This window comes from Microtus oregoni, unplaced genomic scaffold (assembly GCF_018167655.1).
Source record: "Microtus oregoni isolate MIOR12 unplaced genomic scaffold, Mior012 000060F_ref0000265, whole genome shotgun sequence".
NCBI classification, from domain to species: domain Eukaryota; kingdom Metazoa; phylum Chordata; class Mammalia; order Rodentia; family Cricetidae; genus Microtus; species Microtus oregoni.
The window spans coordinates 4,728,739-4,753,110 of record NW_024543870.1 but is presented as its reverse complement, the minus strand read 5'-3'; the positions used below and the strand labels follow the sequence as shown (position 1 = coordinate 4,753,110).

Below are 24,372 nucleotides of genomic sequence, written 5' to 3'. Positions count from 1 at the left end.
ACAGCTCTCCCTGCAGCCATTTACCTCTGTGGTATAACTTGGTGAGCCGTAGCCATCCCTGCCCTGGGGCGATGTTAATAATAATAAACGTTAATAACAATGTCAATAACCAAAACAAGAACCACTCAGCTGGTCCCAGAAGCTTGCTGCCATGTATTCATCTCTGAATGTGGCCATTGGAGCCTGCTTCTGTTTAACGCTCATGTCTTCTTCAGTGGGGAATTCATAGTGAACAATCAGTTCTTCGTAATAAAATGGCCAACACCGAAGGCCAAGGCTTTCGTGCTGTCTTTGTCACTGGTCCGCGTTTGTTTGTTGTTTTATTGTGATGCTCCTGCACGTCTAAAGTCTTGCTTTGTGGTTTAATTATTAGTTTCTATCTTAAAGTAAGATTGTTGGCACATCTGTGATAATTCAGTTGTCTCTAAGTCACTAGAATCCTCCATGATTGGAAAACTGTGACATTGACCTTATTTCCTGTCTTTTAAGTTCCGGAAGTGCCCAAGAAGCCTGTACCAGAAGAAAAACCAGCAGTACCCATTGCCAAAAAGGTGGAAGCACCACCAGCCAAAGGTATATGAACTTTCACGGGCATACAATTTTAGATATGTGTGAAAAGAAAATATGTAATCAGTTCAATACTATGTTCTTTAGGTGATGTTAAATGCCTCTATAGTATTATCTCTTTACAAAAACGGATTTTTTTTTGTTTTTAAAATGAAATGCTGCTTACAGTTTTTTAACTATGAATTTATTGCCGTATCTTCATCTTTTCTAGACTATGCTTGAGCTCTGTGTTTTTGTATTGTGTAAAACTTTGCCTAAATCATTTCTTTAAAGTGCCAGAAGTGCCCAAGAAGCCTGTGCCTGAGAAGAAGGTGCCGGTGCCTGCTCCTAAGAAAGCAGAGGCTCCACCTGCAAAAGGTATTTTTTCATCATTTCTGTACCCAGGGAGAAATCTCAAGTTAGCGTCCATTCATAAGAAAATGTCTCTGTACTAACTCTGTCTGTGAAAGTGTTTTTCTAAAAAATGAAATGTCTTCCATATGATGTGAGCCTTTATCATGTCTATGGCTGTAAAACACTGTGAAAAGACACATTCTTAAAGACAAATGATATCCTTAAAGTGCCAGAGGTGCCCAAGAAGCTCATCCCAGAAGAAAAGAAACCAGCACCTGTTCTGAAAAAAATGGAAGCTCCACCCCCCAAAGGTACATTAATCTTGGGCAGCACCAGGGCACAAACGGAATGTAATGGGTGTTGTTCCGTCTCACTGATTGTGCTTGCTTGACATTGTGTATGCTGGTAATAATTGTGATCAAAGAATATTGGCTTTTCATGCTGTCTTGCTGCCGTGAATATTTTACGTAAACATGGAATTTGTACGATTGCATAAATATCTTTAAAGTGCCAAAGAAGCGGGAAGTGGTCTCAGTTCCTGTGGCTCTGCCTCGGGAAGAAGAAGAAGAAGCTCCATTTGAGGAAGAGGTTGCTCCTGAAGAGGAAATCCCTCTCGAGGAAGAGGAAGTTCCACCTGAGGAAGAGGAAGTTCCTCCTGAAGAAGAGGAAGTTCCACTAGAGGAAGAGGAAATTCTACCTGAGGAAGAAGTTCCACTTGAGGAAGAGGAAGCCCTTCCAGAAATTAGCCCTAAGGTGCCAAGACCTGCCCCAGGTACAGCAGTTCTTGGGATCAAGACCTCTTTATGTAGGCTTCTGCCTTCCCTCTTGTTAAAACCATCTGTCTTGTCTATGATTCTTTGCTGAGTTGTCATCAAATCCTTAGAAAACTTCCCAGACACACCTTTCATCCTGCCTACGGCAATCTGCTTTCTATGTCTGTCCCTTGTCAATTATCTGCATGTCTTAATTGTAGTTGATGTTTGTTTGTGGTCCTGTCCTCGGATGTCTTTTGTTATAGATCCAGTATTGTTATGTGGTTCTTAATGTCTTTAAATGAAATGTTTTTAAGTGCCAAAGAAAACTGTACCTGAGAAGAAAGTCCCCGTGCCTGTTCCTAAGAAAGTGGAGCCTCCTCCACCTCCCAAAGGTATACCCTATCCCAGGTTGATCCCATAGCCTGTACCATAGCCTTATCAGATGGGTACACCCTGCCCCCAGTGATCACACAGCCCATACCATAGGTTTATCAGATGGGTATCCCCTGCCCCAGAGTGATCACACAGCCCATATTTTAGCTTTATCAGATGGGTTTCAGAAAGAAATCACACATAAAATGGACAGCCAAATTTTACTTTTAAAACTGATCAGGACATTGATAGCCATTTATTTCTATTAGATGTTTTTCACACAATATTTTTTGCATGAAAGGTTAATGGCAGTATTATCATAAAACTACTACAAAATGCCTACTTCACTTGCTATAATCTTATTAAACCATATAATGTTTCATATAGATCTTTTGAATATCTAAATAATCTTTAGGAAAAATTTCCTAAAAAATACATAAATTCATGCTGATAAATTTCATCTTTCATTCATTTGTGATACCAGGCTAAGAAGAAAATATGATGTACTCATCAGAACATTGGGTAATTAATAGTTTATGTCAAACACTGAGCAATAGCTTATGTCTTAGAAAACATGTATATATAAATGAAAGCACAAGTTTGGACTTTAACCTTGACTTTGAACTTTGCTGTTCGGCTCTGAAAGAGTCCTTTAGCCAATCTGAGCCTTAGTTTGCTCTTTCATAAAATAGGGATAGGAACAAATCCCAGTGGATTCTAATATTATTGTAAAGATAAAATAAGACAAAGTATATTGTTATATCATTGAATGAGAATTAATATTTAAATTCACAGAGCAGGTCATGGTACAGTACCTAGGAAGTATATTCATACCCTAAAGTGCAATAATATTTCCCAAAAAAGTCATAATGGCATTATACTTAAATAAGTATAATGTTTCTGCCAGGCTGTATGGTCCCATAATATTTTCAGATAATTATTAACTAAGCTCTTAGCTTAAGTTTAAGTCCATGAAATGATAGTGTCTAGGCTCAGGTAGCCAGCCATTTGCTGATCCTTCCCCTTGAAAATTCTAGTCATCTCTTGATGGACTGCAGCTAGCATTCCATCCCTCTTCTGAGTGAATGCTATATGATGGTCTTCCTGTGTGTGGAGTCTTCTTGTTTTCTTTCTGGCTCTTCAAAAACACATTCTTATCATGAAATGATGTCTTTAAAGTGCCTGAGATCAAGAAGAAAGTGCCAGAGAAGAAAGTAGTTGTTCCCAAGAAAGAGGAGGCTCCTCCCACCAAAGGTACATCACCTCTAATGTTCTTGCATCCCCAAGCACATCAGAGACCTTCTTTCCTTCACCCGTCAAGTCAAAACGTCCTGTCTAGTATTTGTGAAAGTAGCTTCTGTCATCATTGTGTACATTGTCCTTGTGTTTGTGAGACTGAAATTTCAAAATATCTTTAAAGTTCCTGTGGTGCCCAAGAAACCTGAACCAGAAAAGAAGTTGCCTCCCCCAAGCCTTAAGAAAGCAGTGGCTCCTCCCGCCAAAGGTACATGGCTATCAACTGTGCCCTTGTTGACCTGGAGTGTCATCCACACAAGATGCTCAGCCACGTTTGCATTTCCTAGTCTGTCACTGATGTTGGTCACTGTGCCTCCATTGTTCCCATGTTGGTGCTCTGTTCGTTTTCCACTTTGTGTGAGTGTATTTTTTTGCCGTGTTTCTCCTCTGTATGTTATTCCTAAAAATGTCAGGTGTTATATATCCTTAAGGAGCCAGAAGTGATCTTATAATTCTTCCTTTAAAGAAAAGGAGAACCCAGCTACAAAAGATAGTCTCAGGATGTCCCAAGCCTCTTCATTCGCTTCTTAACCGTGATGTGTCAGGGCTTCGTCTTCTGTGTGCTCTGCTGTTTACTCTCTTGGGCTGAAAAAAAAAAATTGGTCTTTAAGAATCTTTTTTTAGCTCTTGAGATTTAAGTGCCTAAAACAATCAATGTCTTTTAAGTTCCTGAGGTACCTAAGAAGGTGGAAGAAAGGCGGATCATCCCCCCTAAAGAAGAGGAAGTCCCTCCAGCTGAAGGTAGATGGCTTCCTAAGAAAACTGTGTTTCTAAGCATCCTTGTCTTATCATTATCTCATTTGAGGAGGAGATAATATACATTTCACTCTATAACAATAGACCTTCTAGCTCTGATAGAAAGTGATGCTTGTCTATAAGGAATTGGGCAGGCCAACTCATTCCAGTTGATTCTCATTCTTGCATGTTTAGCCTATTTGTGACATAGTTCATTGAAAAAATTGAAATGGACCCACTAACTTCTTTATTCTTCTCTCACTAGTTTTGTGAAATGTCAGTGTTTTCTCTTTTGTGTGTGGGTACTATGGGGAATGTCTCACCCAGTGCTTTCGGTAGGAGTCATGAACTAAGCTTTTTCCAGAACAATCTCAGATAAACCTGAGTAATTGGCACGGAGAATCTGACTTCTGTTCCTAAATAATTGCTTGACTCTAAACGCCTTTCCACCTCACTAAAAAAATAATAATCCCCAACTAAATCCTCCAGAGTCCCTTCTAGCTCCATATTGGAAAGTGCCTAACATGTTTTATAGACTCAGCAAATTTTATTTCCAGATTAGTGAATGTTCATGGGCATTTAGCAGGCTGAGTGGTTTGTCTAGATGCTTTAATTTTCATCTAACATTCAAAGGCTTTTTAAAAAGTAATTTACAAAATAATCTGTTTCAAGTGTATGAGGAAGCTGAAGAACCCATTCCAGAAGAGATCCCAGAAGAACCACCTAGCGTAGAAGAAGAGGAGGTGGTAGAGGAAGAGGAGGTGGAGGAAGAGGAGGAAGAGGTGGTGGTGGTGCCCCCTAGAGGTATACAGCCACTTTCATGAGTTGGACATTCCAAACCCTTATTGCTTCAAATCTCAGCGCTGTCAACATAATCATCATCCGCCATAAGCTTTTCTTGTATCATACCAATGAGACCTGAAGAGTTCTCAGTCCCCGTAGCTGAAGCTCTGTGACCCTGCCATTTCCCTAACTTTTCCTTCTTTACCGGCAATCTGACTATAAATAAGGGAAAATTGTTCTGATATTACACTTTAATCCTTCCTCCTAGATTGCAATCCTCAATTTTGCTTTCAGCTCAAATGCTGGAGAACAATCTATCTGTGTGGTGAAATCATTCACTTTTTTGAGAGTTAATTCTTAAATCATCCCTTAAGACTTTGAAATATTTGCATAGTGTTTACTCTTGGGGGTTTCTAAAAATCTTGCCCTAGGTGAGGTATTATCTTTTAGGTTGCTAATACTTTCCTAAAGCACATCAGTGTTTTGTGTTGTTTTGTTTGTATTTTGATAATTGGGTGGTTTTTTTTGTCATTGCACGTGATTTTTTTTTTCACCGTGTCTGTAAATATCTTTTAAGCGCCTGAAGTGGCTAAGAAGGAAGTGCCTGCAGCACCCACTCCTGTCCCTAAGAAAGCAGAAGCACCCCCTACTAAAGGTATAGCAAGCCCCAGTGAATTCTGTCACCTTTCTCACCCCACTGGTCTTCTTTCTAAAGAGCTCTTGGTCTTCCTGCATTTTTTCCTTAAGTAACTGTTCGAGCAAACTGACTAATGACAAGGAAAATGCCACTCATCATTGCCTTGGGTTCCCTATAGTGTCACACGGTAGATGATGGCTCCATCCGGTACACTGTGTGGATTATTTTAGAGATCTCTAACTTCATATAGCTGGAAATTTTGATGCCTTATCATGATCTCTCAATATTTAAGAACATAGCAATTAATCGTTTTTACCTTCATTCTATCCCTAGACTTCATTTTATTATGTAACTAAAAGTTTCATTATTGTAATATTTTTCTCTGTGCATCCTATTTTATACAGAAAAAAATTATCTATTCTGGCACTTGGATAATAATTTTAAAGAGCTTCATGTCCTTTTTACCATGATTTAACCTGGGAATTTGAGGTTTTAAAATTGTCCTTCTTTGTTGCTTCTTTGTTCAGTAATTGTTCCAGAAAACATCTTCAGCAATTATGGTATACAACCACAATGATGGCAGACTTCTCAGCAAATGAAATAGTGCCCAGTAGTTCCTAAGGCCTAGGTCAGGGACCAGATTATCTAGGATGATAATCAGGTTGAAAAACATCTTCATCAAATTAAAAATAATAAAATTAGGCCTAGTGTTGATAACATCTGATGTTTTAAAAATAGTAAAGCTTCTTAGTGGGCATATGTTGGCTTCTAGGGATCCAGATAGCACAAGAGAGTGTTTGGGAAAGTATCCCTATTACCTGTGAAAGGGTTGCCCAACTGCACACATCGACTTCCTAGATGCGTTAATGACATAACTTGATTCTGATGTTTTTATTCATGTGTGTCATTGAGCATTGTCATCTAACTAAGGCACCTAATATCTTTAAAGTGACAAAGAAAATTCCTGAAGAGAAAGTTCCTGCTCCTGTCCAGAAAAAAGAGGCCCCACCAGCCAAAGGTACACTTTCTCCTTTAAACCAAACGCCTTCCGTCATCGTTCTTCACTAAGCTGTCTATGGTTTTTGTCCATCTGTCTTATTTTTGATGTCCAGTGTGCAAGCTTACTCTTGGTGGTCTTAAATATTAAAACTCTTATCTTTAAAGTTCCCGAAGTACCAAAGAAAGTTCCAGAAAAGAAAGTCCCAGAAAAGAAAGTCCCAGAAAAGAAAGTTCCAGAAAAGAAAATTCCCGAAAAGAAAGTCCCTGTGCCCAAAAAGGAAGCTGTTCCCCCTGCTAAAGGTATTTTTGGGGAATTCTTTGCTCTTCTTGTCCTTTCATGGAAGTCTTCTTTTAGGTATTTTTCTTACACTTTGAATTGACATCTGTTTCATTTTATGATTCAAAAAATCAGTCTCTTAAAGTCAATGCTCTTTCAGGGAGAGCTGTTTTTGAAGAAAAAATATCAGTTGCCTACCAGCAAGAAGAAATAGTCCAAGAAAGAATAGAGCTAGAACTTGTGGAAGCAAAAGTGGAAGAGGTTTCTGAAGAAGAAGAATTCCACGAGGTCAAGGAATACTTCGAAGAGGAGGAGTTCCATGAGGTGGAGGAATTCATCAGGGTGGAAGAGCGCAGGTTCCAAGAGGAACACAAAGTTGAAGAAGTCCACAGGGTCGTTGAGTTTTTAGAGGCTGAAGAAGTGGAAGTATATGAAAAACCCAAAATTCCACCTAAAAAAGGTATAGGGGACTCTAGATAATACACATTGTTATATCTTTCTCTTATCCATTTAATTTTCAAAGTACTTTGCATGTTCAGTTCAGCCCATTAGCCCCACAAACTACTTTAAGCATGAGTTTAAGCTGTTTAATTCAGAAACTGATAAGGTTTAGAGACTAAACACACAAAGTGGTTAATTTTCACAGACATGAGAATTATGTATGATGCTGACATAGCTCCATGATCCATGTATCACTATATGAATATGTGGATTTTTTTTCATAGTCCAACAATCATTATATGATTACCACAGGTACCAACAGGTACCTCAGGTACACACCAGCAGGTATCCCCCATTCAGAGACACACTTCTCGGTTCATTGAATAGCTTATATTCTCATCAAAGCAACCATTGCCTAGTTCACAATAGAGTTACCTATGCACTAACTAATAATTACTTATTAAAAGTGTTTGCAATTTTATGATTATCTTCATTGGAGAAATAATGAACTAAGTGAAGCATTGGTCATGGTGCCCAAATTTCAGTAAATTCTAAGGACAAAATAAAGTGTCCATACATAGTCTATAGCTCCACTCCAGACTGCAAATGGAGACTGCCCTTTTGTTCTCCAGCCACCCAGACCCGAATAATCACACAGAAACCATATTAATTACAACACTGTTCAACCAATGGCTTAGGCATATTCCTAGATAGCTCTTGCATCTTAAATTAACCCATTTCTATTCATCTGTGTATCACCACAAGACTGTGGTGTACCAGTAAGGTTCATGACATCTCCCTGACTCTGCCTTCTTTCTGCCGGCATCAGTTTAGTTGTTCTGCCTAGCTCTATTCTGTTCTGCCATAGGCCAAAGCAGCTTCTTTATAACTAATGGTAATAAGACATATTTACATCATACAGAGGGGAATACCACATCACCAGACCATGCCTAAATAAATGTTTGTATAATATATTGGAATATGTATGTTTTATATAGCAATGTATTGTATAAATATTAAAATCACAACTTGATTTAAGCAGGAATAGTATAAATTCAAAAACTACAAACTCTTTTATAAACCCTCATTGTACAATATTAATGTAGGTAGTGATTCGTCATATTTTATGGGTCAATTCTAAACCAAAACACTAATATCTTTGAAGGACCTGAGGTGTCCGAGAAAGCCATCCCTCCAAAAAAACCACCCTTTAAAGTTGTTCCTCGCAAAGAGCCACCAGCTAAAGGTATTTCACGGCTCAGCAATACTGACATAACTGTGTCCGGTTGCTTTTTGGGGGCTTTACAAGTTTGTGCTCCGCGTGGTGATTTTCTTCTGTGTTTTGTGTTAGGTGAATGTCAAAATAATTATCTTTAAAGTGACCAGTCTGCAAACATAGATACCATTGTTGTTTCCCTGAAACAGCAAAACCCAAACACCTGCTGACCAAAGTGTAAACTTGGGCATCCTTCGGTGCTGTTTGATTGTATGTTCACCGATGTGCTTATTGGTAGACCTCCATTTCCCTATTCACTATTAAAGTTTTGAGCTGCTAGCTATATTGTAAATATGTGGCAGTGCCCCCCTTTATTCGTTTTCTGCCTCTTTGCTACATTACATCATTTGAGGTTATATCTTGAAAGTCAATGAGTGTGTAAGGAAGTAATCGCTGAAGAGAAAGCTGCGATTATCCTACCTGAATGAGCAGAATGAGCAGCCGATGCCGGTGTGCTGTCGGTTGTTGATGTCAAGTTTTTGTGGATCTAACTTGGGGAGTTCCACGTACTTGTATGGTCATGCTTGTTGTCCAAAGTCGCCTCTGCAAGTGCCTTGTGTATGCTAAACCATGTCTCTGTTTGATGATGTGACTCTGTCCTGTTTTCATTACATGTCTCTTATATTCTGCCTGCTAAGATATCTTTGAGTGTTTAAAAGTAAAGGAAATTATCCCTGCTGTCTTTAAAGTGCCTGAGATGACCAAGAAAGTGGTGGCTGAAGAAAAAGTCCGTGTTCCTGAAGAACCCAAGGCTCCACCACCTAAAGGTACCTACCTCTGCTAGTTCCCACCAGCGGTAAATCCCTATGCTTCCCTTTCCACAGAGGAGAGAAAGACCACTCTTCCCCCAGGACCACAAGATGGCTGCGAATGACAGAAATTGCAATTTATATTCCATCCTACAATCTTCCCTGTTTTGACTCTCCTCTAGGGAAAGACATCAAAAGCCTAAAGGTCTTTCTTATTTTGACTCTTTTTATTCAGTAATTAAACAACATTGGTCCCTCCGCTTTTCTTCCCTATGGAATTGACATTGGAATCTCTACCTCATGGCATGAGAATTAAGTTCTAAGTAACAGCAGAAAATACTACTGACCCCCAAGAATGAGATGTCTCTCATATGAATAGCCAGTAAAGCAGTTGGGAGACATAGAGCACACACATGGACTTAACATTTGCACATTCCACTTGATAGCTCCCTCCACTTTACTCTTGATATTTTATACTTAATTTTGACAATCTTGAAAATAAGACAAGTAAATATCTTTAAAGCACCCGAAGTACCTAAGAAAATCACTCCTGAAGAAAAGGTCCGCGAAGCCGTTCCAAAAAAGCCTGAAGTTCCGCCACCTAAAGGTACACACGGATGCTAACCCCGATGTGAAATGACTCTGTGGTTGAGTTTCTATGGTGTAGAGTGAACAAGTGTTCCATCAAATCTTGGTGGTTTAAATTTTTATAGTCTTAATATCCTACATATGTTAGTAATAGTAATGTGCACACTAATATCTTTAAAGTTCCTGAGGTGCCTGAGAAAATTATTCAAGAAGAAAAATTACCAGTTGTTCTTCCTGAAGACACAGAGATATACAGTGAGTGCAGACACACTGGTGGATGTCCTTAGTCTCATCTGTGTTCTGAATCCACTGTGTCTGTCTACACAGCATTAAAATGCAAATCTACTAATATCCTATAAAAACCATGCATGCTAAAAGTGTTGACTAAAATCAAGTCGTCTAAATGTCTGTTAGCCTGAGACAAGTTACGTTTATTCATCAATTTAAAAACTAAACTCTTCTGTGCTTCTAGCATTATCCAACCTTAGAAAAGTCATTGTCCCATGAAATTTCCTAATCTCTTCTGTGTATAAACATTCCTTCATCTTATTTCCCAGACCATGAGGTAACTTACTTTAACTCCAAATAATAATGTCATTGAATTTTGCAAAATCAAAATAGCCAGTGTCATTGTTGTACTCTTCAGGGTTACAAGTAGGATTTGGACCAGGCTGTTCAAACAGCACAAATTTAGAAGACCACTCAAGCCCTGAGAGATTTAGTGAGGCCTTTCTTTCCTAAATAGTTTAAATAACAAGAGACCCTAAACAGTGACTCGTTCTGAGCAGACTCAGTCTTCTGGATGATAAACAGTCAGCCCGGGCTTCCTTTTTATGTTCAGTCTGGGAAACTCCTGATAAATACTCGTCATACAGTAGTTTGGGATTAATGTATATGATCACTTCCTCCTCCTGGTTCTGTCCTTAAAACTGGTCATTGTTGTCGGACAGCGTTCCTGTCTAAAGGTTGGAGAAATCAGGTACTCTTTTCAGAAGCTTTTCCCTGTATATTTCCTCCCTTTCATTTCCCTCCAGTATTCTCCCACTATGCTGTAGCCTCGTCTCTCTTCTTTCTGGCTTCTAATCTCTAGATTGTCCTCATATTTTTATTACACTAGGAAGCCATAAATTAAACATGATTTTAGAATATAAACAAGTATGTACCTAGAAATGCAAAGATGATTCCACATGATTCCAGGAGGTTGAATATAGATAGTGGATCTTTTATATTCAACTCAACATCACCCCTATTGTGAATGCATACATGAATCAAAAACAACACTAATATAATATGGCCAATAGCTTTCCTGAGGTAAAATGAAAAAAAAAATCAGTCTCTGTCTGGTAAAATCCTCCATTTGTTATCAGAATCATGAAGAAATTCTGAGCATCCTTCATCCTAAAGCTGGGAATGAGGTTCATTCCTACTCAACTCATGCTTGTCACTAATTTGTTTGTGTCTATGGACCTCTGTGAATTTGGGTGATGAATGTGTACAGTGTCATGTGTTTCTTAATTAGTGTGTTTGTAACTGTTACCCACACACTGATAATATCTTTAAAGTTTACGAAGCATCTGAGGAAACAGTCATAGAAGAAGAACTTGTGACCCATCCTGAGAAGGCAAGACTCAAAGTGGCCAAAGGTACCTAGCACCACCAACTCCGCTTGAATTTGTCTGGGGCTCTTTTTAGAAACATGTTTTTCTTCCCTGTTCAGGACATAACTGTACTCATCTCTTTTAAGCGCCTGCACCCCCTCAAACAGTTGTTACAGAAGAGAAAACATATGTGGCCATTCGTAAAAAGAGAGAAACCGTGGCACGCAAAGGTATATTTCAACTGCTTCAAAACATTGATTGTTATCTTTGGCCTTAAGATCCCAGAACTGCATGTTATATAATTCACTGTTATTTTTTTTAAAAAAATCTAATTATAAACCTACTAATATCTTTAAAGAGCCTGACAAAACTCAAGAAGTGTTTCCAGCGCTGAAGTCACATGAGGCTGTTCCTGAAATTCCTGAACCTCCCCCCGCTGAAGGTACAAACTCTTGTCATGAGACTCTAAACAAGAAAATCTTCCATCTTGTGTTTGTCAAATGTCCAGTGTTTTATGTGTGTTGCCTCAACCTCTTAAATACTAATATCTTCAAAGCATCTCTCAAAAATGCCCAAGACCAGGAACTATTCGTGACTTGCCCCACCCATACAGTGCACAAAGATAGACTGTTAAAAAGAAAATACAAATTCTAACTTTTGAAGTCTGTTGTATACCTCATTTTCTTTGTGCATCATGTCATTGTTTTTGCCTTTTCTCAATTATATTTTCTTAAAAACTAATATCTTTAAAGACCTTGAAGTCATCAAAGATGTGCTTCCAGAGAAACAAGCTCCTGCAGCCAAAAGAAGAAAGCCTCAGCTGCCAGCAGGTACAAGCCGGGAGAAAGTCCAGCTGCTGATCTCAGCTGTAGCTGTGGCTATCGTGTGAACATACTAACCTCTTCAAAAGCCCAGTGGTTACCAAAGAATGCACCCTCGAGGATCATGCTTAACCAACTGAATGTGTACAGTCAACCATCTAGAAGGCAACCTTAAACTCCCACACAGGAAAGAATTTACAGTTTAGCTATAAGAACTGCAGAGAAAACATGGAATGTTTGATGTTCAAATATGCCTAAGACATGTTCTTTATTGGAAAATGGCTATTAACTAAAAAGTAATAATAAAAGCCAGACTAGCTAAAAAAAAAATCAACAAGAAAGCTGTATGGCATGTATAACTCTACAACTAGATTGAGCTAGCTTAATGCATGCCCCTCTGAAGCAGGAAGCAGTGACATCAGGTGACAAAGGTTCTTGATTGGTCATGTACCACATGATAGTGATTGAACCTTTCATGGAGTTAAAAGTCCGGTATGTATCACCATGCATGCTGTAAGTTGTCAGAAATGTTCTTCATATTAAACTCATTTCCAAAATAAGCATAGGAACATAAAACTGACTTCAAGTAAGACTTAAATGTCATAGAAATGACTTTATAGAAAGTCATGACTTAATGTGAAGTTGATCCGCCTGTGACATCATCTTAGAGCCATGGCTAAGTAATTCTAGTTCATACTGGTATTCTCTCCTGAATACTTGCTTGCCCTTCCCATGACTTGTATTTTCACTTTAATACTTTAATGTATGTTTTTCCACTCTAAATATTTCTAGATAAGTCAAAATTCAGGAAGTTTAAAAGACTTTCAGGATCACAACCTCATATATATATATATATATATGAATATATATGATAGTATATAAAATGATATTTTATAATTTAAAAAAATAGCCAAGTAATTTGATTCTTTTCCTATGTCTGGAATCTTGCTTGTCCCCTCAAAGTCACCTTTGGGTAGGTGCTAGGAAGCTGGAAAGGAATAAACAAGGGACAGGGACGAGACTTAGTACCTCTGCTCAGGACTCCACACCTCCTCAGACCCTCCAAGGAGCCCCCCCCCCCCGCCCCCAGTAGCAACAGCAATCACTTTGGTTCACTTTATGGGATTAATGTCCCTTCTAACTAACCCTTCTAACCTCTGACTCTAATGCTAATATCTTCAAAGCACCCGAAGCTGTGAAAGAAATGGCTCCCGAGATGAGCACCTTTGAAGATATTCCTGTCGAGCCAGAAACGCCAGTCATCCAAGGTACATGTCACCGCTGAACATAAATGAAAGAAGAAAGTGCCTTCCCACAAACTCTTAAATCTTGTTTTTTCTTAACTGTTCCTAACTCCTATATGTAAATGTACTAATATCTTTACGTCACCGGAAGTTCCAGTATGTTCATCTAGAAAGCATTGGTGGCCATTTTGCCAAAACAATAATCCTATTCCAAGCATTCACCTGAGAATTAAAATCCTGTCTCAGTTTTCATAAGGAAGTCCAGGATACCCCGCCCCCATGCAGATGCCAAAATCAGTGGCTGCTCAAAAAGTTCCTTATAGAAAACAAGATCAAATCTGCATATAACCAAAGTAATGTTGGCACTCCCTTTGAGCATCCCCAGATCACTTATGGCCTAATAGAACATAAATGGTCTGCGAATGGCCTCATTCTGTGTTGCTTGGGAAATGCTGACAAAGACATAATGGATGCACACATTCAGTATAGATAGTTTCTCTATCCGTGACTGAATGCAGGCAACAGAAGCCTGGCTGTTGTGTACCGTGATTGTGTGGGGATTATGCAGCCCCTCTTCTCAAGAATCCTACAAGTCCCAACATACTAGTTTGTTGGCAGATGAGGGGAAGTAGGGAAGGGAGGAGAAGTCTTTTCTAGAAAGCAGCACACTACTACTGTGGCTGCTGTCCACATGAGTCATTTTAACTCTGAAATGTGAAATGCTAATATCTTTTAAGAACCGGAAGCCCCTTCTGAAGTTGCTGCTGCAAAGGGAGCCCCTTCAAAGCCCAGAGAAGCCCGCTCAGTGACAGGTATAAGCTGCCAAGCCCACAGGCTCAGGAGCTAGCTGTAGTCATTTTTGAACATACTTTCTTCTTCCTGGTGACTTTGCTTAACACTAAATGCAAAACCACTAATTTCTTGAAGTGCTGGACACTTACGAAGAAGCCACCATTGAAAAGAAAACGCGTCGGATTTCTCGTAAAAGGCCTGAGCTTCCTCCAGAAGAAGGTAGATGCTGTTGGAAGTGTGAAAGGGCAGGAAATGTCTTCAGCTGTCTGTGTGTGTTTTCTGTTTGTGGCAATTCTTTTGGTTCCTAAATGTCAAAGTGTTAATATCTTTCAAGTGCCTGACGCGCCCAGAGAAGTTGTGGCCTTAAAGAAAGTACACCCTCCCCAAGTGCCGGAAGTTGTACCTGCCAAAGGTACATGCTTGATAGTCTCTTTCCATGGGAGGGCAAGGGGGAAGACAGGAAGGCTTGGGACTCCTGTCATGTATATATAGCTCCTGTGTATGTGGAATGCTTTGACTCAGTGTAAATTGACTCATGTCTCCAAAGAACCCGAATCTTCTAAAGAAGTGACCCCCAATGAAAGTCACTAATTCAAAGCCTAACGTACCGCCTGTTACAAGTACTAATTAGCCCTGATGAGGTTCAAGAGGAAAAAAAGAAAGTTCATTTGGCTTGAATAATGTTCTGTGTGTCTACTGGTCTTTGTACTGTCTACCTGTAAAACATACTAATCTCTTTGACGCACCTGGGACGGCTAAAGAGGTTGTCCCTGAAAGGGAAGTGCTTGGGGAGCCACCTAAAAGGCGTGAAGCCCCACCTGCCACAGGTACTCATCCCTGAGGCTTCCTAAGACCTGTCATCTGCTCTTGAAAATATTCCATTCTATTGGTCTTCATAACTCTTAGACATAATCTTACTGATCTCTTTGAAGTGCCTGAGGCCCCTAAAGAGGTTGTCCCTGAAAGGAAAGTATCCCTGGGGCCTCCTAAAAAGCCAGCAGCTCCACCTGTCACAGGTACTTCTCACTGGCCTGAGGTTTCACAAAGCCTCACTCCTTTGGTTCTCCATCCTACTTGTCAGGCATCCTAATGTAGTTTCACTAATCTCTTTTAAGTGCCAGAGGCACCCGAAGAAGAGGTCCTCTCTGAAGAGGAAGTGTCCCTGGTGCCCCCTAAAGAGCCAGAAGCCCCACCTGCCAAAGGTATTTCTCACTAACTTTGGGATTCCTGAGACCTAACTCTTATACTCTTGAACATATGCGGCCTCCTGCTCTTCTACGTCCTAAGAGAACTTTCACTAATCTCTTTGAAGTACCTGAGGCTCCCAAAGAAGTTGTTCCTGCAAAGAAAGTATCTGTGGTGCCCCCGAAAAAGCCAGAAGCCCCACCTGCCAAAGGTATTTGTCACTGGTCCCAGGCTTCCTAAGACAAAGCTCCTCTACTCTTGAAAATATTTTGTCCTGGTGTCGTCATGTGTCTTATATGTGTTTACTAATCTCTTTAAGTGCCAGAGGCACCCCAGAAAGTTGTTCCTGAGAAGAAAGTGCCAGCAGCCCCTCCTAAAAAGCAAGAAGCCCCACCTGTGAAAGGTATTTGCTCTTGACCTTGTCATCCTAGCATCTAAGTCTTCCTCTCTCTTGAAAAGTCCACCCTAGTGGCCATCACTGGTCCTAAGGATAATCTTACTCTCTCTTCCAAGTGCCAGAGGCACCCAAAGAAGTTGTTCCTGAGAAGAAAGTGCCAGCGGCCCCTCCTAAAAAGCCTGAAGCCCCACCTGTGAAAGGTAGCCACCCCCACACCACCAATCTTCATAGTGTCCAATATGTGTCCACTCTGTCTAATCAAGAAAATACTAATATCTTAGAAGTGCCCGAGATGTCAAAGGCTGCTCCCCAAAAGAAGATACCTGAAGTCATTCCCCCTAAACCGGAAAGTCCTCCCCCCGAAGGTATAGTCAAAAGTACACTAAGAAGGAGATAAATATATATTTCAACCAAAGTATTATACACATGTTTGTATGTCAAGTATATATATGTGTGTGTGTGTATATATATATATATATACAATATTATATAAATGTGTTCATATATAAAGGTAATGTAAATTTTAAAATGTCAGTAACTATCTATTATGTCTCCTATGATCATATGCTACATACCTCAATTGATTTAGTCTTTTCTAAACTCAAATTACAAATTATCTTTGAAGTGCCTGAAGTAAGAAAGGAAGTCACCCCTGAAAAGAAAGTTCCAGTGGCTCCTCCCAAGAAACCAGAAGTTCCACCTGCCAAAGGTATGTGTCCTTACATGTTGCTGCGCACCTGTATTGGGCTGGGGAAAGTATGTTCGGGTGTCTGTCCACCAGTGTGTTAACTTGGATAAACATATCACTAGTAAACCCTGTCTAGTTCTAACTGAAAGCTACTAATATCTTCAAAGTTTCTGAAGAGGTTGTACCTGCAAAGAGGTTGTCTGTGTCCAAAAGCTCTCAGGTCCCATCTACAAAAGGTATTTTACTTTCTTCGACCCTAAGAAAAAAATAGCTTGGAACCCTCATATTCTTATAAAATATGCCTTAATCATTCATAATTTCTGAAACTACTAATGTTGTTTAAGCACCTGACGCCCCTCCAGAAGTTACCCCAGAAGAAAACCTTCCCGAGGAACTGCCCAAAAGGGCAGGTGCCACAGCTGTCCCAGGTACATGCCAGCTGAAGTAGCCTTCAGAGAGGTCACCCTCCCACTCTTAAACACAAATGTAGACTGTTGTCTTCACTAACCTAAGTGGTAAAACTACTAATATCTTTTAAGTGCCGGAAATTCAAGACATAGTCCCTGAAAAGAAAAGACCAGCGGCACCTCCTAAAAAGCCAGAAGCTGCCCCTGTCCCAGGTACTGGTCTTTTAGACCTTTTTAGAAGAAATCTGTCTTCTGTGCTTAAAAACGGATATAGGCCTTGTCTTCACTAACCTAAATGTAAAACCACTAATATCTTTAAGTGCCTGAAGTTCAAGAAATTGTCCCTGAAAAGACAAGACGGAGAGTGCCTCCTAAGGAGCCAGAAGCCTCACCTGCCCCAGGTACTTATCAGCTAAACTAGTCTTCAGAAGAAATTTCTCTTCCATTCTTGAAAACAAATTTAGACCGTCACTCTTATTAACTTAAGTGTAAAACTACTAATATCTTTAAGTGCCTGAAGTCCAAGAAATTGTTCCTGAAAAGACAAGACCAGCCGCATCTCCTAAGAAGCCAGAAGTCCCACCTGTCCCAGGTACTTGTTACCAAGACCTTCTTCAGAAGAAATCTTCTTCCATTCTTGAAATGTAGACCACTACTCTTTACTAACCTAACTATAAAACTACTAATATCTTCAAGTGCCCAGAATCCAAGAAATTGTCCCTGAAAAGACAAGACCAACAGCACCTCCTAAGAAGCCAGAAGTCTCAGCTGTCCCAGGTACTTGTTACCCGGATCTTCTTCTTTAGAAGAAATAAATTCATTCACCCTAGAAAAGCTTTAGTTCTTTGCCCGTTCATACTTCAATCCATAACTCCTACTGTCTATCAAGTGCCTGGAGCTCATCAAGCAGTTGAAAAGAGAAGAAAAAAGAAAGCTCCTATGGTCCCACCCCCAAAATTTGAAGACACACCTACCATAGGCATTTTTAAATCCTCTACTTAATCTTCAGAATGAATGCCTTCTGTTCTTGAATACATTTCTAGTCTGTTTACCTAATTGCCCTATATAAAAGAAGAGCGATTTATCTCATTTAAGTGCCAGAAATTGTCCCTGAAAAGAAAATAGTGACATCTCCTAAGAAGCCAGAAGCCCTTTCTGTCATAAGCACTTGTCACAGACCCAAGGTTTCAGAAGCTGTAACTCTGTTGCTCTTGAGAAATAAGAGTGAACTTTGGTCTCCATAAGACCTAAGTATAATCTCGTTACTCCCTTTGAAGTGCCTGAGGCCCCTAAAGAGGTTGTCCCTGAAAGGAAAGTGTCCCTGGCGCCTCCTAAAAAGCCAGCAGCTCCACCTGTCACAAGTACTTCTCACTGGCCTGAGGTTTCACAAAGCCTCACTCCTTTGGTTCTCCATCCTACTTGTCAGGCATCCTAATGTAGTTTCACTAATCTCTTTTAAGTGCCAGAGGCACCCGAAGAAGAGGTCCTCTCTGAAGAGGAAGTGTCCCTGGTGCCCCCTAAAGAGCCAGAAGCCCCACCTGCCAAAGGTATTTCTCACTAACTTTGGGATTCCTGAGACCTAACTCTTATACTCTTGAACATATGCGGCCTCCTGCTCTTCTACGTCCTAAGAGAACTTTCACTAATCTCTTTGAAGTACCTGAGGCTCCCAAAGAAGTTGTTCCTGCCAAGAAAGTGTCTGTGGTGCCCCCGAAAAAGCCAGAAGCCCCACCTGCCAAAGGTATTTGTCACTGGTCCCAGGCTTCCTAAGACAAAGCTCCTCTACTCTTGAAAATACTTTGTCCTGGCGTCGTCACGTGTCTTATGTGCTTACTAATCTCTTTAAGTGCCAGAGGCACCCCAGAAAGTTGTTCCTGAGAAGAAAGTGCCAGCAGCCCCTCCTAAAAAGCAAGAAGCCCCACCTGTGAAAGGTATTTGCTCTTGACCTTGTCATCCTAGCTCTAAGTCTTCCTCTCTCTTGAAAAGTCCACCCTAGTGGCCATCACTGGTCCTAAGGATAATCTTACTCTCTCTTCCAAGTGCCAGAGGCACCCAAAGAAGTTGTTCCTGAGAAGAAAGTGCCAGCGGCCCCTCCTAAAAAGCCTGAAGCCCCACCTGTGAAAGGTAGCCACCCCCACGCCACCGATCTTCATAGTGTCCAATATGTGTCCACTCTGTCTAATCAAGAAAATACTAATATCTTAGAAGTGCCCGAGATGCCAAAGGCTGTTCCCCAAAAGAAGATACCTGAAGACATTCCCCCTAAACCGGAAAGTCCTCCCCCCGAAGGTAATAATTAAACTAAACTATTATCTTTAAAAAATGTTAAATGTCTCTGTTGTGGAAATATTTTCTGTTGAATATGTCATACGTCCCTGTCAAGTCTGTCACTAAAAGGGGCTCCTGTCTTTAAAGTGTATGAGGAGCCCGCAGAGGAGATTGCCCCAGAAGAACCTCCGGAGGAGGCTGTAGAGGAGACAGTGCCTGCTCCACCTCCCAAAGGTACTTGGCGAGTCAACTGGAGTGCTTCTGTCTGCCTTTGCCCTCGTTCTCTGGTTCACTGGTCCTCACAGTGTGGGCTGGTTGGGCTATCTTTCTTCCATTTGTCTTATGTTTCTAAGGCATAAATTCTCCTATCTGTAGTGACAGTGCCACCTAAGAAGCCCGTCCCTGACAAGAAAGTGGCCCCTGCTATTGCCAAGAAACCTGAACCACCAGCAGCGAAAGGTATTTTCGCTGCTGTTAACTCCGTACAGTCTTTTGACTCTGAAATGTCATGTTCCACTACTGTACTTACTGATGCCACGTGGCTGGAACTACACGTTAAAACCTACTAATATCTTTTAAAGTGCCCGAAGTGCCCAAGGAAGCTGTTCCTGAAAAGAAAATGCCTCCTGTGGTGCCCAAAAAACCAGAAGCCCCACCTGCAAAAGGTACATGTGGAGGTGGATTATTGGATGAAGGCGGGAATGGTCTCCGGTTCTTAAACAGCATTTTGTCCTGTGTGAGTGTGCTGGGTGGGCCCGTGCCGATTGGTCATGTGTTAAAATACTAATATCTTTAAAGTGCCAGAAGTTCCCAAAGAAGTTGTCCCAGAAAAGAAAGTGGCTGTTTCCAAAAAGCCAGAAGCCCCACCAACCAAAGGTACATGTCAATAGCCAGACTCTTTAGCAAGGTACTCCGTCTTGGTCTCCACTGTCACCCAGTGTCAAAGTCTTTGTCAGTTTTCTGATATGCGCACTTATAAAAGTGTTTCTGGGAATTTAGAGTTTACAGAATACTTTAACAAACATCACCACTTTTTTTAAAACTTAAAAAGATGAATGCCTTTGTTCACAAATTCTTAATATCCCTCTTTTTACTCCACACGACATGAAGATCCAAGGACAGGTACTGACCTTTTGCTCTTGGGTTCTATCTGTCTTGGGGTTGTTTCAGAAAAATGTGAAGTTGACAGGTTACGAACTTCTCCATGACCCCAAAATAAAACTAACTAATATCTTCAAAGTGCCAGAGGTGCCAAAGAAGGCTGTCATTGAAGAAAAACCCACCGTTCCTGTTCCTGAGAGAGTGGAGTCTCCTCCCCCAGAAGGTATGCATTGAGCTATCGTATGACTCTTTATAAGCCAAGCTTTATTTATCTTCTTTTCTTGAATCTTCTTGTATCCCTCACGTTCTCTCCCTTGGTCATTTACTGTTCTTGCTTTTCATCATCCAAATTAGCTCTGACTTCAAATTGCCAGTCAGCAATGATTATACAGGTCATAGGTCACAGTCACCATGATCTGCCTTCAGCCTAGCTTCTCTAATTACATAAGAAATAAGATGGGACATTTATGAGTATGGATGACCTTAAAAAGAAAGAGCTTTTCCAAGCATCCAGATCGGTATACACAGAAGTCAAGCAACTGGGATGGTTTCATATTAAAAAAAAAAAAAATCAAAGCAACGGGAGAAATCGAGATTACTGTGGTTAGGGTGTTTAGGCACTTTATAATTTTTTATCGCATACTGAAACACAATTGACTAATGTCTTTAAAGTATATGAAGAACCTGAAGAAATAGCTGCTGAGGAGGAGGAACCAGCCCCTGTAGTAGAAGAGGAGGAACCTGAAGCTCCACCTCCACCTACAGCAGGTATCAGTCAGGTTCTGCTGCATAGACAGGAAAGTGTGGTCGCTTGGCTGTTACATGTATTACATACCATAAGGTAATATCTATCTTCTATCATCTTGTGTGAAATTTGCCAGTGCTGGCCAAACAAAAACAAAGGCAAGAGAGGGGGGAAAAAGCATTATTTTCACTCATTAAACTTACAGAATTTTATAATATACTTACCAAAAATGTATGTTTTTTAAATGTGTTTATCACTTGGTTTGTGCTTGCAAACACCTGTTTCTAAAATAAATTCCTGTTCTTCAAGTGCCAGAAGAGCCTAAGAAGGTTGTCCCAGAGAAGAAATTTCCTGTCATCAAAAAACCAGAAGCTCCACCTCCTAAAGGTACTTGTGCTAAAATAAACGTTTACATAATTTCTGTGCCGCCTAAAATCAGAGTTTCTTGGTTGTGTTTTATTCTGTCCTGTACCTACTAACTGTTGTCTGTATGTTATGATGTTGTACAGACATGTAACGTGACTATCTTATACTTTTATATTAAATGCTACTAATATCTTTAAAGTACCTGAGGTGCCAAAGAAAGTTGTGCCAGTGAAGAAGGTTCCAGTTGCAAAGAAGCCAGAACCACCAGCAGCTGAAGGTACTCACATGACTGACGTTATTCTTTAAAGCTTATTCGAAAAGTGGCACCCAATAAATGTCCTCTTACTTAAGACAACCAGGGGCAAAATGGCCCTCATTTGTTTCCACTAATTCTAATACCACTCCGTTAATTATAGATATTTTTATTCTTAAAATGTTCTCAAGTTAGCTCTCTAAAACAAAACTAATATCTTCAAAGTCCCTGAGGTGCCGAAGAAACTTGTTCCAGTCAAGAAAGAACCTGTGCCTGTGACCAAAAAGCCAGAAGCCATGCCAGAAAAAGGTACCTACTTGGAAGAAGCATGTGTTTCCAACCACAAGCATTTGACACGAATTCTTAAAGCAAAACAGACTGAGCTTAGGTAACATCACATTTCATAGGGAAAGAGGAAAATGTATGTCAGCAAAAAGATAAAACAAGACAGAGAAACTGGTCCGTGTCGCTGTAGTCCACGGTTACCAGAGTAGAAAAGGCATCAAACAGCTCCATTTACCATATTTGGTTGAATATTACTATCAGGAAGATACTGTTTTAGAACACACAAAACACGCTTCTATCCTCAAGCAACTTAAATATGGTGGGAGGATGGAAAGATCGGTCAACTCTCTAAGTGATAGCATTTCCAAGCAGAGTACAGTTAGTGACAGAGACCAACAATCTTTATTCAGGTAGAGACAAATAGGAAGGAATAATGGAAGAAATGGTTTTAATTTTGATAGATTACTTTTACATACAGAAATTAGGAAAGGGGGGTATATTGGAAGGTATGAAGGCAAAAGGATGCAAAAGCTCATGGACTCTCAGATAAACAGCATCATTTGGGTGTGGATTTGTCCAATATCTTGGAAGATAACACAAGCTAGAAAGAGAGGGGTGCTTTACAGGAATAAGATTTGCCTTCATTTGTAGGCATCGACCAGAGGAGGCGTCAAAGGTTTTGAAGAGTATAAATGATTGGATTTGGACTCTAGAAAGCTAACTGCCCATAGTGCTAAAAAACTATGATACCTGTAGTAGTTAAGGTTAAGTGGCCAAGAGAACAATTCACTGGATTCTAGGCTGTTGCTAGAAAGAAATGGTGAACATTCTCTTTATTTTTTCAGGCTCAGAAGGTAGGAGTGTGCTCAGGAGCTCAGGTCAAGGATAGAGATATTGATTTTGAGGTCATTTGCATTAAACAAAGAAACACATTTGCAGGGCTGGTTGCCCAAACCAAATAGAACAGTTATATTCTCATGAGTTGTTAAATGATGATGCAAATAAACTGAAGGCTGAGGATACACTCTCATGTAACTAGAATGCCCCAAAGGCTGCCACGACTCAGAAACCATTTTCTCCATGACATCTTCTAAGATGGAGACCCCAGTTCTCTACACTGTGTTCTTTGCCAACCTTTGGAAGAGTCTTGTTCATCTTCTGAGTTCTTAATGATAAATACAATTAATGTCTTTGAAGTGCCTGAAGCACCCAAGAAAGTTACCCCTGAAAAGAAAGTGTCTGTTCCTGTGCCTGAAGAGCCAGAAGAGGCACCTGCCCCAGGTACCTGCTGCTCTTTAAATCTTGGGACGACAACACCGGCTTCATTGGTGGATCTTATGTATCTGTGATGTCTGTCTCACGTGTTGACCCTGTGGGTGTCTTGAGATAGTTGAATTAAGTGTGGTTGGATGTAACTTAGCAGCTGCAGTGTCTACTCTGAATACAGCCTAATATGCTATACTGTTTTTAAGTTGAAGAGACCCCTGAGGAGACAATCTATGAAGAGAAAGAAACCATTGCCATTGGTAGAAAAGAGACGCCCCCTGTTGAAGGTATACACATACATAGATGTCTGTTCCCTGGAACTTTAATGATGCAAAGGTCTTTGTAGGGTAACATTTCTCCTTAAATTATATATAGGAACATCGCTGCACGTGTTTGGCTACTTTCTTTTTCCAAACAATTATGCTTATTTTAAATTAGAGCCTTTCATTTGCTTAATCTCGGTGATGGTTAGCTGTTCTGAAAAGTACAGTTTACTGATGCAGATTCCATTAGTTAGTTACATTGGATCCTCAAGGGATTGCCAGTAGTGGGTTTCAAGTCAGCTCAGTTCCCGTCGACATAGTAATAGACAGTTCAAATGTAAGAAAATTTTCATCAACATAGTAATAGATAGTTCCAGTATAAGAAAATTAACATCTGGAGGCCAGGATGTAGCTCAGTGGTAAGAGCAATAAGTAAAACCTTATGCTTGGCCAGGCATGGTGGCCCCGGCCTTTAATGCCTGCTTTCAAAAGGCAGAGACAGGTGAATCTCTGTAAGTGTGAGGTTATCTTGGTCTATGTAGTAAGACCTGGCTTAAAAAAAAACTAAGAGGAAGAAAAAAAGGAAAGAAAAAGAGAAGAAAGAAAAGGGAAGGGAAGGGAAAGAAAGGAAAGGAAAGAGACAGCCCCTGCGCTCAATACCCAACAGCACAAATAGAAAAAGAAAATGGAAATCACCCTCTTCTCTGGCAACCACCTTGTATGGGTGGTATGTTTATGTTTGGTTACTCTTTGCATCTATGTAAAATTGTTGTGCGTCTGCATGAACACTTTTATGTTACAATCTTATGCCCTTTGTTGACACTCTTTAAAGAACGCGAAATTGAAAAGTTTATTCAACCTGAAGAACCTGAACCTGAACCTGAA

At 40.3% G+C, this 24,372-nt stretch overlaps 1 protein-coding gene across 1 annotated transcript in view; it reads left to right on the top strand.

The window, feature by feature from the left end:
* The window catches only part of Ttn (titin), a 271,400-nt gene that overhangs the window by 125,713 nt on the left and 121,315 nt on the right, over positions 1-24,372 (top strand). Inside the window, exons 141-167 of the mRNA XM_041639884.1 lie at positions 490-573; positions 841-924; positions 1,128-1,211; positions 1,409-1,672; positions 3,207-3,281; positions 3,990-4,064; positions 4,731-4,862; positions 5,419-5,496; positions 6,428-6,496; positions 6,694-6,777; positions 6,915-7,214; positions 8,361-8,441; positions 9,161-9,238; positions 14,652-14,675; positions 15,594-15,659; positions 15,962-16,045; positions 16,130-16,210; positions 18,788-18,871; positions 18,981-19,064; positions 19,149-19,229; positions 19,356-19,442; positions 19,584-19,667; positions 19,790-19,873; positions 20,007-20,084; positions 20,449-20,532; positions 20,982-21,077; positions 21,364-21,441. Of these exons, the coding sequence (XP_041495818.1) occupies positions 490-573; positions 841-924; positions 1,128-1,211; positions 1,409-1,672; positions 3,207-3,281; positions 3,990-4,064; positions 4,731-4,862; positions 5,419-5,496; positions 6,428-6,496; positions 6,694-6,777; positions 6,915-7,214; positions 8,361-8,441; positions 9,161-9,238; positions 14,652-14,675; positions 15,594-15,659; positions 15,962-16,045; positions 16,130-16,210; positions 18,788-18,871; positions 18,981-19,064; positions 19,149-19,229; positions 19,356-19,442; positions 19,584-19,667; positions 19,790-19,873; positions 20,007-20,084; positions 20,449-20,532; positions 20,982-21,077; positions 21,364-21,441 (2,583 nt within the window). The remainder of the gene's footprint in view (positions 1-489; positions 574-840; positions 925-1,127; positions 1,212-1,408; positions 1,673-3,206; positions 3,282-3,989; positions 4,065-4,730; positions 4,863-5,418; positions 5,497-6,427; positions 6,497-6,693; positions 6,778-6,914; positions 7,215-8,360; positions 8,442-9,160; positions 9,239-14,651; positions 14,676-15,593; positions 15,660-15,961; positions 16,046-16,129; positions 16,211-18,787; positions 18,872-18,980; positions 19,065-19,148; positions 19,230-19,355; positions 19,443-19,583; positions 19,668-19,789; positions 19,874-20,006; positions 20,085-20,448; positions 20,533-20,981; positions 21,078-21,363; positions 21,442-24,372) is intronic.